This window comes from Gossypium raimondii, chromosome 11, assembly GCF_025698545.1.
Source record: "Gossypium raimondii isolate GPD5lz chromosome 11, ASM2569854v1, whole genome shotgun sequence".
NCBI classification, from domain to species: Eukaryota; Viridiplantae; Streptophyta; class Magnoliopsida; order Malvales; family Malvaceae; genus Gossypium; species Gossypium raimondii.
The window spans coordinates 53,669,251-53,682,228 of NC_068575.1; the positions used below are offsets into that span (position 1 = coordinate 53,669,251).

General features: G+C 33.7%; 1 protein-coding gene across 1 annotated transcript; it reads right to left on the minus strand.

Annotated features, from left to right (window-relative positions):
• Positions 1-9,481: 9,481 nt before the first annotated feature.
• On the minus strand, positions 9,482-10,957 carry LOC105802932 (transcription factor MYB108). Its single transcript, XM_012634840.2, has 3 exons — positions 10,612-10,957; positions 10,382-10,511; positions 9,482-10,293 (listed from the first exon to the last, which is right to left on the minus strand). Exons 1-3 carry the CDS (start codon positions 10,769-10,771, stop codon positions 9,702-9,704), a joined length of 882 nt encoding a protein of 293 aa, XP_012490294.1. The 5' UTR covers positions 10,772-10,957; the 3' UTR covers positions 9,482-9,701.
• Between the last annotated feature and the right edge of the window lie 2,021 nt (positions 10,958-12,978).

Here is a 12,978-nt window from a genome sequence, read left to right on the forward strand (position 1 = left end):
TCTTCTATTTAGCCCCAAATTACATTCCTGCACAAAATTCAATAAATATGGCAAAATTAGTGGTGCATTCTCATAAATATACCAAATTAATTACATAAAATATGTAACTTTAGTATTTAATCATATAGCCAACAAAGCTCTCTAGAACAACTCTTCTTTCAAGCTTGGTCATCTTTTCTACTAGAATATGAGCATAACACACACAGCCAAACACTTTCAGGTGTGATACAATTGGCTTGAGTCCATGCCAAGCTTCAAAGGGGGTCTTGTCCTTGACAGTATGAGTTGGCAGCTTGTTGAGCAAATACACTGAGGTATTGACTGCCTCAGCCCAAAATTTGCTTGGCAACTTACTCTGAAATAACAGACATCTGGCCATATCAAGCATAGTTCTATTCTTCCTCTCACATACTCCATTATGTTGAGGAGTATAAACTGTAGTTAGTTGATGATGAATCCTAACTTGCTCACACAGCTTCTGAAATCTATCAGACAAATACTCAGTGCAATTATCAGTTCTCAAGGCTTTGATCTTATAGCCAGTATGGTTTTCAACTAAGGCTTTAAATCTATCAGAAACACTTCAGATTTCTGCCTCAAGAAATAAATCTAACAAAACCTGGTTAAGTCATCTATGAACAGAATAAAATACTTATTTTCATTCAATGAAGGAGTCTTCATTGGTCCACAAATATCAGAATGAACTAATTCAAGCTTTTCTCAAGCTCTCCATGCATTGTTAGCTGGAAAAGGCAATCTAGCCTGCTTACTAAGCTGACAAACTTCACAAACAATGTCTCTTGATTCAACTTTTGACATATCATCTACCAAATTTAGCTTATGCAACAAATCAAGTGATCTAAAATTGACATGGCCCAGTCTCCTATGCCAAAGAACAGTGTTATCAGCAAGACTAATGTAAGCCTTCTTCTCGAGTTGATTCACATCGAGCATAAAGCATCTATTTGTCATTACTACTGTGGCTAACTCCTGACCAAATGAGTCTTTAACAATGCAGGAGCCATCTTTAAAGACCAATGAGTACCCTTTTTCCGCTAACTGACCAACACTAAGCAGATTCTGATCTATGTCAGGCACAAAAAACACATTAGAAATGATTTTGTTACCTAAACATGTGTTGATCACAACATCTTCTTTGCCTTGAGCTTCAATCAGATTGCCATTACCAATTCTGATATTTACAATAAAACTCCTATCAAGCTCCGTGAACAACTTTTCATCAGCTGTCATATGGTGTGAGCAACCACTGTCTACTAGCTAGTCACATATGATTTTGTTTGAGCTTGAGCTTGCAAAGCAGGAAGCTGTGAAAACATGCTCCTCTTAAGCTTGAAGATCCTTAGCAGCTTGAGCTTGCTACTGAATAGGTTCCTTCCCCTTGCTTCTGTACACTTTCTCAACATGGCCAAATTGTTTGCAGCTTTTGCACTAAATGTTTGGCCTGTACCAATAGTACCTCTCCAAATGTATGGTCTTCTTGTAGTGAATGCATGGTGGGAACACTTTCTTGCCTGCATCTCTCTTGATTTCTCCCTTTTATCGAGCCAAGGCTTCTTCCCTTTCAAATTTGAACCTGAGCCTACTCTGGCCTTTACCTAGAAAGCTCCTTCAGGATGCTCTTCCTGCCTATTGGCCCTCCTTTGTTTAAGTGCATACAGAGAGTTTATCAGCTCAGACAATGAGATAGCTTACAAGCCTCTCGAGTCCTCAGATGATGAAATCTTTGACTCAAACTTCTCAGGGAGAGTGGTGATGACCTTTTCAACAACTCTGCTCTCACTGAAGTCTTCTCCAAGGAGCCTAATGCTGTTAACAGTGGCCATTATTCTGTTTGAGTACTGCTTGATAGTCTCTGACTCTTTCATATTCAAATTCTCAAAATCTCTCCTGAGATTAATTACTTGTTGTTGCCTTGTTTTGTCTGACCCCCATGAACTCCTCATTCAGCTTCTCTCATGCCCACTTGGGTGAGTTCCAGGCCATTATCCTAGTGAAGATAACAAATGATACTCCATTCTGCAAGCAGGCCATTACTTTATGCTTCTTGGAGCACTCTTCACTATGTTGCCTGATCTGAGCAATGGTGGGATTGGCCCTCAATGGAGGTGGTTCAGTATCATTTTCAACCACATTCCACAAATCGTGCGCCTAAAGGTATGTTCTCATCTTAACTACCCAAATGTGGTAGTTCTCTCTAGTGAACATAGGTGGTGGAGGTGGTGTGAAACTTATCCTGCTGAAACAAACCCAACAGCTTCGATTTCTCTCTTTTCAAGTTTTGTTTTGGCTAAAAACAACCAACAACAGAGGCCCTCAAAGATGACAGGCTCTAATTACCATTTGTTGGAACTTAAGCAGTAAAACAAAAACAAAAGCAGCAGACCAAGCAAAGAAATCGAAGCATAAACAAAATGAAAATAATTGGGAGAATGATAACTGAAAAATTCACCTTAATTTTTCATTCAAAATTTGAATAATATATGAGTTACAAAGTAATGGGCAGTTGCCTAATGACTTAACTGCTCCCACTAATACAAGACTAAAATTTGCTTGAATTACACACAAAAGATAGCTGATCAGCTATTACATCAACTCAAATCATAAACTAATCCTACTAACTTTGTGAACAAATTACAAATGAACTAGCCAAAGTTACATAGGAACAAAAGGATCAAAACATATTGTTGCATTTGGTTCAGCTCCATTTCTGCACTTCAAACAGTTTTACTGCTGGTGTTGTGCTGAACTGCTGCTGGTCTCCTGTTGCAATGCAGGCCAAAGCTTAATAAGAATCCTTCCTGGAAATAGTAATTCAAACCTTCAAAATGTAAGGTTGGAATATCCATTTTTGTTCTTTTGTTTTTATAATTTTCTAAAATGTCGGGTTTCTTTCTTAACATAATGTAGAACAAATACAAAATGATAAAACTAGTGGATGAATTTTGATCTAAAGCTGAATTATTTCTCATCTAAAAACTGATCAGATTGAGAGACAGAAGTTAAAAGCTTAATTTATAGACCTGTGGTTGTGTGTTTTTGTTTATTCCATATAGTTGTTGTGTAAGGATTAACAAAAAGTAGAACAGTCAAAAGGATTTAAAAGGAGAACTTATTCAATAAAATGACTAAAAGTTCAGAATTTACTTATAATACAAGTTTTTTCAATGTTTTGGCATCCTCTAGATGTGTTTAGCATAAACCCATTTTTTAAGCTGATCATCGCTCGCACACAAGCATACATGTATATATGGTTGAAAAGTGTTGTTAGTCCCTGTACTTGTATAGGATTTGAGATTTGGTCCCTATACTTTAAACATTAAAAGTTCAATTCTCCTACTTTTTCAATTTAAAAATCTTAGTCCAATCATAATCTTCGTTGGTAGTTTTTGTCAATTTAATATATTTATTTTTTATCAACCATATGCCACATTATATGAGGGCAACCTAATCAAACTCTAAATTGACAAATTTTGATAGAAAGTACTTATTATATTAAAGATCGGACTGAAATTTTAAATGAAAAAGGTAGTAATTAATTTTTAACTTTTTAGCTTAAGGACTAAATCTCAAATTTTATCAAAATACGAGAACTAACAACATGTTTTAACCTCTATATATGTATGTGAGGTAGAGGTGTTCATGGTAGGCAGGCCAGCCCAAAAATTTTTTGGCCGGGTCCTAGGCAGGGCCTGCCTGCCCGAAATATGGGCCTAGAATTTTGCCCAGCCCGGCCGAAAAAATTCATAAGCCGGCCCGGCCCGCCCGCCCGTTTTAAAATAAATACTAAAAATTTATTTTAAAAATTAAAATAAAAATTAAAAAAAGTATTTTTAAAATATTTTAAAATTAAAAAAATTAAAAAAAGTATTTTAAAAAAATTTAAAAAAGTATTTTAAAAGTATTTTAAAGTTAAAAAATAAAAATATTTATTATTCGGGCCGGGCCAAAAAAGTTGTGCCCGAGGCCCGGCCCATGAACACCTCTAATGTGAGGCAAGACCTGGCTATTCTGATATCTTTATATGGACGGACAACAGGCGGTATTAATGTAAAGGTTGGCTTAGTGGATATGTTTTCATGTAAGAAGTGTACTTGAAAACTAGGCTACCTACTGTCCAAAGTAAAATGATATGAAAAGGAGATCTTTATATTCAGCATCAACTTCTATTTTGGAAGGTTACGAGGATAGTCTTCTCTAGCAGCTAGCACTAAAAAGAAATCAATCTGTAGAGTTAACCTTTATTATTTTTAAAATATATCATTTATTATTTAATTGTTAATATTCTTAAAATTTTTATGATTTTATAAATAAAATATTTTATTTGAATTTAAACTAAAAAATAAATATTAATCTCTTTTTAATAGTAAAAAGATTAAATTAATCTATTTAATAAAAAATTAATTTGGTTCGAACTCCATTTTATTAATATAAAACGTAAAAAAGAATAGAATTGAGTGATACAAACCGAATAAATTTGATACATAAAGAACTAATATATTCAATCTAAACCCGGTCCGTTAAGAGGAAAGTAGTACATGTTTGTTGTTGCGGATATGTGGAAGTACTACTCCAAAGCATTGTGCCTGCGTAGTTCACCGTTGGAAAGACACCGTCGATTAGATCGCTTGGCGGAATATATAGCCTCCTATGGGTTGGGTGCCCCACACTTCGAAGCTCATAACCCATCATCAACTTGCTTCATCTTCTAAACTTTGATAAAAAAAAAAATTTATCTAATCATCCCTTCTCCAATGATAAAAAAAAATTAGAAAAATTAATTTTGTTGGACATTTTATTGAAGGAGATCTAAACTTTGATTTCATTGTTTAATTTAGACATATAGCTTGATTGGATAATAAGTCATTTGAGCTAAATTATTCAACTGGCAAAAAAGACTTGAATCTAATGGGTTCTGACCCAATCGCTTTACCTTAATTTGAAGTATTTTCAAAAATACTCTTATTAAATTTAGATTCGATTCAAGAACAGAATAAAAAATGATTAATTTAAATTCGAGTCAGTAACAGAATCAATTATTTTTATTAAATTTTGAGTTCAAAATCAATTTCTTTTGTGGGTGTCATTTTTCATTTGAGCACCAAAAAATTTGTATAGCATATTCTAATTTTGAAGTCGGGTACTTCAGGTGCTGATTTCAACCATGATGCTAAATAGTTTCAATCAATCTATTTTGCTAAATAATTTTTTTATTTCATATATATATAATAATAATAATAATAATAATAATAATAATAATAATAATAATAATAATAATAAAGCCTACAAAACCCTGATGGTTTTTCATGAAAAAGAGAGAGGATATAGTTGATAGACATTCGCTAAGTGACTATATCACTTAGTTAACTTATCAAACAGCTAGCTCTTTTTCTTCATAATAAAAATGACAAAAATCTATGATCATACCCATTATGATATGATTTTATGGTCATCGTGGTAGGTTTCACATCGATTTTAGTATTGTTGATCAGTGTGGACTATTTTGGTGCTAAATCGAAATAATTAATATTTCTTTCTATTTTGGTAACATTTGCAGTCTAAATCAATTACATTGACTCGTTTCGGTTAATTTCAATCACATTGGTTGAAATATGGTGTACCTATTGAAGCATGAATAATATTAAAAATTATTTTTTTAATTATTTACTATTATGCTAAAAACTTAATTGGATGTAGCCAATAACATACTACCGGCATGTAAAGTTTTGAAAAAAAATTTCTTTTGCATTTAAAATATAATAAAAAGTTATTCACCCAATTTAATATATATATATTGGCCAACACTTCTTTTATCAAAAAATAAAAGAAATGAGCTAAATCCTTAAAATTTCATATTGAATGATGGATTTTTATTATTAATTTTGAATTTGATAGATTTCTATTTGTTAAGTTGATATTTACAAATATATTTTTATACATTAAGTATTTTTTTTAAATATCGATAAAATTAAAATGGTATACCGAAATAGATCAATATTAATACATATGGATTTTAGTAAAAAAAAAAACGATATACCCACCAATATGATGTTAATTATCTTGCATGGGACTCATATGCTTATTTAATTTTAATTTATGTAGGGTAATTTTGTGAGTAGGCGAACCATGATAAATTTTGATTCCCACCTGTATGTATATTTTCAAACTACAAAAAGTTGTGTGAGGTAGTCGTCCAACGCTCATTGACTAATGTAAATTACGTGATCAGATCAGAACCCTTGACACTGGCACCAATGGCATGAATATATCTGACGTCCAACTTACAATTTGTTTATGAAAAAGTAGCTCTCTCTTATAATTTTAAACAAAGCAAAGCAGTACATAAACAGTTTACCAACTCCATTTCTTACCAGCCAACCAAATTATTTGATTCACAGTCTTTTCCTTTTGGGAATAAATTCGGATTTGCTTGGCCAAATTCAAATGAGTAGTTAAGGAGATAAGGATTTTATATTAGGGGAGTGGCTGAGAAGCTAATTAGAAATGACGTTGGTTGATAGTGTGTTATATATGCCCGGGACGCAATTGAGGAAAGCATGGCTTCTTTAATTTTGTTAGCGAAGGCGCTTATGATCAGATGCCAAAATCATGATCTTTTGTCGAACAAGGTAGAGATTGAAGACAGTAACCATGATGTGAGACACCAAGGCTGCATTTGGATGCCCACGGGCAAGGAGGAGGATGCCCACACTTGGAAAATAGCTCATCACCCTTGCATATGGCCTTGACAACCCAGCCCTACGTATGGTGTTTACTTTCTTGGTCTTTTTCCTTTTTCTCCTTTCTGCATTACTCTGAGTAAAGAATTAAGTGTATGACATTCTTGTATACTTTATAACAAGGAACCTGGAAACAAAAATTATTTAATTTCAGATCAGATGGTAGCTGATGTATGTGTTTTTAACAGAAAAAAGACCCCCGAAAGAAGTAACACAGCCTTTATCTAACCCTTGATCATATATAACTAGATTAGAATTCAGTTGTTCCCAGTCCCTATATAAGCTTGCATTGACATTTGACAGCATGTCATTTTTCTTTTTGAAACTGACGGTATGTGATTTTTATATATTATGAAACATTTTATTAATGTTTTAAATAAAGTAAATAAAAAATATTGGAAAGTCTTAAAAATTAAATATGAACTTTCTTAGCCACCATGGGACCTTAATTTGCATGTCCCTACGGCTACATGTTAATGTTTTATTAAAAACTTTTGAATTATTATTAGTAATCAAAATTAGTTTAATTTTCAGAATTAAAGAATGGGTCTTAGACGTGTTAATGATAATAATATTAATATACAATATATAAATATTTTCCATATAATTAGTTATATAAATGGAGGCGAGTTAAGTGGAGTTTATTGCTGGTGAAGTGAGTCAGTGATATAACGGAGTAGAGAATGAGCAGGGTCAGGTCTGATGATCCAAGCTCATGAAACCCAATTTAAAGGCAGGCGTTTTGATGGGCAGATTAATGGGCTCAATCTCAATAATCGCCCAAATGCGAACGGGCCGATAACAAAAATATAATAAGATAATGTTATTTGTACTTTGAAAATGCGTAATGTGGTACTTAAACTATTATTTGGTATTTATATTCTTATAAAATGTTTAATATAGCACTTGTACTTTGAAGATGTTTAATGTAGTGCCTGAACTATTAATCTATGTATTATCAATGTCCTTGGAGTTACCACTTTTACTAAATGAAAATTCGACACATGGGTTGATTTCTCAAATCATCAATTTCATATAGATAAAATAACATTATGTTAGAATTAAATTTAAAAATAACTAAACATAAACAACATGGTTTAACTTTAAAAGGTTTAAGTTTAGTTATTTTTAAAATTTAATATAGGTTAATCTTTTGTTTTATTTAATAATATATCATCCATGTAGAATTTATGATTCAAAAGAAGAAAGTTTTCACATGTTGAATTTTAGTAGGTTGATTTAGTATTTACTAACAATGCTAACTTTAGATACCACAAATTGATATTTCATGTATCATATTAAATATTTTATGAAAACATAAGTACCAAATAGAAAATTCAACATTTAAAAAAATATGGGTATAAAATATGACATTTATCTCTACAACAAAAACGCGGGCAGCAGGCTGAGGTAAGCAGTGACAGCATCGTGATAGAAAGGGAGAATCATTTTCAGCCCACAATTCAATTTCTAAACTCCACTAAAACGTTTACTTGGAAGGAAGCAACTTATAAAACAATTGGCTACTGCATCTGGGGAAAAAAGACCAAGGCCTTGGCTTTCCCTTCAATTTTCAATATGATTAATAATTATCTCACCCTATAATTAGGGGAAAGGCTATAAGAGTCAAGCCTAGCACCAATGGGTGCCTGCCTACTGTTTAAATTTTGGCTTGGAATAATCAGCTCGTTTAGTGTATGCATTGAAGAGTTTTTGTTGTCCGATAAATAGTATTTCCCAACTTGCCATTCTCTTCGATCCACGTTCACATTGAGTTACTTAATTTTCCATCATGCAATGACTCATAGCGTGGAGAATGTGTGATTGTTTCCAACATGGAATGAGTCTAGATATATAAATTTGAATAAGAATAGATTCAATGGCAGGGTGGCATGGATGGGAGTTAGAGTTGACTACTGATTCAATGGGGGTGACTGGTTAATTGGACATGATTTCAACGGTTTCGGCAGTTAGTGCTTGGAACCCTACGGCTACCGTTGAAAATCCAATGCAAAATGAACCCTTTTTTCCCCTCTGAATATTTAGGCCCCTCTTCTTTTTGATTCCAATTTTAAATTAAATAAACCAATGACAAAGGTTCCTCTGCTAGAATCTCCAAGTTGCAGCAGCAGTCACGACTCACGAGATCTAATTCTTTGCTTGGATAAACATTAAGAAAATGTGCCAAAAGAAAAGAAGGATCCATGGGATCTGTCTCCACAGACAATGTTGGGGAGGGAGAGTTTTTATCCCACATTCTCACCCAAACTGTCAAACCATGCATTTGCTTATAGAGACAAACCAAGAAAACAAGCATACATACATGATATATATGTATTGTACTTCCAGGATATTCCACACCTATGCAATTCTCTTCTTTAATTATTATCAAGTTTCTAAAGATTTTTTCAAGCTTTCATACAACTAATTCCAATTCATCTGCCTATAATAGAAATTAGATTATTTAGCACTCTTTTCGAAAAAATTAAACTGCCATATTACTCAAATACTATTATTGTTATTTTATGAGTGTTTTATCTAATTTTATTTAATTTATTGTATGATACATGTTAAATATATAATAAAATACGTATTTACAAATACTACCATCATATCTTAAAATATTTTCCATTGACAAATTGTGTAACACTAGTAAAATTTGTTTTCAATAAAAATTAAACTATGAATGCTCGAATAATGATAAAAAGAAACAACAAAGTAGATTAGAGCAGAGCAAAAGATATTTCTTCAGAACACACTAATAATTAATGCTACATATAAACCCTGACAATGTTGCGTGAATCATTTACATTCTAAAGGCAGTGCATTTGGCGATGTTAGTCGAAACTTGTGTTTTTCATATTCTCCATCATCCGATAACAGTATGGGGACAATGGTTTAAAATAGAAAAAGTGGAACCGTCACGCTAGCGAATTCATGTGGTTAGATCCCATCATGAAGCTGCTGCTGTAAAAACCAAACATTCTCTTCATTCCACACAGTGTCCATCGATGACTCCCCACCACCAACCAACCAACCATTGCTATGCTCCTCTGTCGCCTGGAATTCTTCATCTCTGCCCCATGTGGCCGCTCCCTCCTTTTCCAAACCTAACCCCTTGTGTAAGTAGTTTGAAAGGCTTTGTGGATTGTAACAATCGGTCAGGTCCGAAACGGAAGAGACTTGGGTGTCGAGGGAGTCTGATGACGTGCCTGATAATTCGGGCAGAAGACTTGGGTCAACCTGGACCGACCCACTCGCATTTGCGTAGCTCATTTGACTGCTGCTTATGTTGCTGATACGATCATTGTAGGTGGTGTTGGTGGTGGTAGAAGGCTGACTCGAGGGAGACTCGGATGAAGCACGGATCCGTTCAACTAAACGGGGGATCCAAACGTAACGCATGGCGTCCTTGAATTGTTTGCTGTTAACGTCACAATTAAGCTGCTTGGCCTGCTTCTGGACTCTTGTTCTCCAATAATTCTTTATTTCATTGTCTGTTCTTCCAGGCAAGTGTTGTGCAATTTTCGACCACCTTCACAGTTTCAAAAGGTCAAAAAGATTAGCCTAAGATCATTCTTATGTTTATTGAATTGCAGGAAGGAGGAAAGCCAGCAAAAAACCTGTTCCCCCAGCGAGAATGGAGTTCAAGAATCAATAGCTGCTCTTCGAGGCTGATGTTTCCTCGTTTGATTTCTGGTCGCATATAGTTCAGCCATCTCAATCTGCAGCTTTTACCGGTTCTTCTCAATCCTGCGCACATTTCATTTCATACTGTGAGAAATTACGAATAAAAGCTAAAACCAAATTTGTTTCAATAACCAGGGAAAGGAACTACGCTATATATATTAACCTGATAAGCGAGCAACAGCGTTCCAGCGACCTTCGCCGTGGATATTGACATACGCCCTAAGCATGGAGTCCTCTTCTTCAGTCCATGGACCTTTCCTTAGCTCCATCTCTTCTTCACTTCTTGAAGTTTCAGATATGAAACCTCTCTTGTAAACATCCATTTCTCAACTTAAAACAGGTTAATTACAGTCGGAGAGGCAAGGATAAACCTCTAAGCTGATTTGAGAATTGAATTTGGGATGAAGATAGCTTACGAGTACATTAGGTAGGAGGATGATTATATAGACAGCGGCAAACATGGGTTTAGACTGAAACTAAACAATAGTTTTTTTTCTCCTAATAAACAAGAAAAAAGGTCATGTTTGACGATCCACGAGATTAATCATAGTAATCAAACTGATTAAGTTGATAGCAGAATACTACTATTTTATTGGACCCATTTGTGATTTTTTTATTATTTTTTATTTTGGCATTTGACTGTCTGACTTTTCATATCTGTTTCACGAGCACAATTGGACAAATCATACGAGTATGAATTGTGAAGACCAAAACGACAGTCTAATGGCAAATAGATAAAAAAAAAAAAGGGTCTTCTTATAGGGACAAGTTGTCTTTGTTTATTATTACGCATATGTCTATAGTTTTCTTCACTTTGTTCTGATATGGTTTGCAACATGTGAAGATGATGAGACGACTTTGCTTACACCTTTTTTAAGGGCCAAGTATTACTGCAATCACGTCTAATTCTATTTGATCTGTTTAGTTTAACGGTTGAGTTGAACGAAAAATTAAAAATAATGGAAGTAGTGAAATTAATTATTTTAGGGACAAATTACTTTATATGTGTTTGAATTTAATCGTAAAAATAATCAACATTATATTAAAATGATTATATATAATAAAAACTATTAAAAATTATATTTATATTTAATAAAATAAATTTATCCTAATATTATATTTATATTGATTAGTAATAATTAATATTAAATAAATATATATATGCCAAGGATTACAGGGGATTGAGGCCAACGCAAAGTTATTAACGTGGTTAGCTCCGTGGATGCCAGAAGGAGCAGACTGGGATTGGTGAGAAGAATAGCAGGCCTTTGCAACATGGAGTGGGAAGTCTGTTTCTGCCACAGTTACGACGACAATGCACTTCATCTTTATTTGTTTGACCACTCCCTACTGGAGTAGTAACATAAACTTGGGATCACATTTCAAACATCCATCCTCTTCCAATTGAATTAAGCTAGAGTTTTACTCTCCTTTTCTCAACCCAAGTGCTTAACAGGATAAAAGAAACAGTCTGATTGAGACTTGCGTGGATTGGGAATGCCGTTCTTGATTCCATAAACATGAAACTTAGCATGGGTATTAACTAGTAAACGGTGTGTTGGAAGAATAATTGCATCCATTTTCTTTCTTTTTTCTCTTCTTTCTTTATCAACTTAATAGAGCATTGAGTGAAAAAGAAATTATTTTTATTCTTTTTTTTTTTCTATCTCAAATTACAATCTTTTCATTTTTTTTCTTTTTATCTTACTAAGCAAACTAAGTGCCAATTGATCAGCCTCTTCGAAAATTGAAACACACAGGATTTTGTATCCTAATTATATGACAAAAGGCCTTGCAAACGAAATGTTGTTTGCTTCTGAAACCAGTAATCCTAAAACAAAAATGAGTTAGGTGAGCTAGGGTAGTAGGAAGAATTTTAGGGTGATAGAGCAAAGGGAAGTCAAATTGGTAGCTGGTAAAGGATTGTGACTTGTATAAACTGTTTTTCACTGATGAACTGAAAGCTGAAATGGATCAGCAAGATTGGTGCAAAATGTGTACTTTTTTTCCTGCGAATGGTGTGCTGACAGAAAAAACAAAAAAAAACCCCACGATTTTCTCTTAAATTATCAAGTTTTATACATGCAAGTACCATTTTCAAACTGAAACTGAAAATGAAATATTGTTTTTGCCCCCAAAAAAAATTACGTTGATAAATGGATGATGGGGTTGGTTCTTCTAGTTTTTGCCACCCATCATTTTCGTTCAACAATTCCAAATCTACAGTAACTTTTCTCAATTCTTCACACGTAAAGTAGTTTGAAGGTGTTACCATACAATCATGAGATATTGGTCGTAATTAGTGTGGTTCAACATCTGATACAGGATAACACAAATCACCAACTACTCCTACTTGAACAGGGAGTCTCCCTCATCCCTGTACTGAAAATCCTGAATTAAGCTTGCCTCGTCATTATCAGCAGAAGAAGGATGATTTTGTAAATTCAGACCAGTAAGGGTGGTATTGACTATAATATTCATGAATTGTCCTACCATTTCATATAAAATTATCAGTATCTAATCAGTTATC

Excerpts from the sequence above, each read along its gene's own strand:
- LOC105802932 (XM_012634840.2), bottom strand. The coding sequence starts at position 10,771 with ATGGATGTTTACAAGAGAGGTTTCATATCTGAAACTTCAAGAAGTGAA. Across the intron at positions 10,512-10,611 it reads CGCTGTTGCTCGCTTATCAG|GATTGAGAAGAACCGGTAAA; the intron begins GTTAATATATAT and ends AAATGTGCGCAG. Across the intron at positions 10,294-10,381 it reads CATTCTCGCTGGGGGAACAG|GTGGTCGAAAATTGCACAAC; the intron begins GTTTTTTGCTGG and ends GAAACTGTGAAG.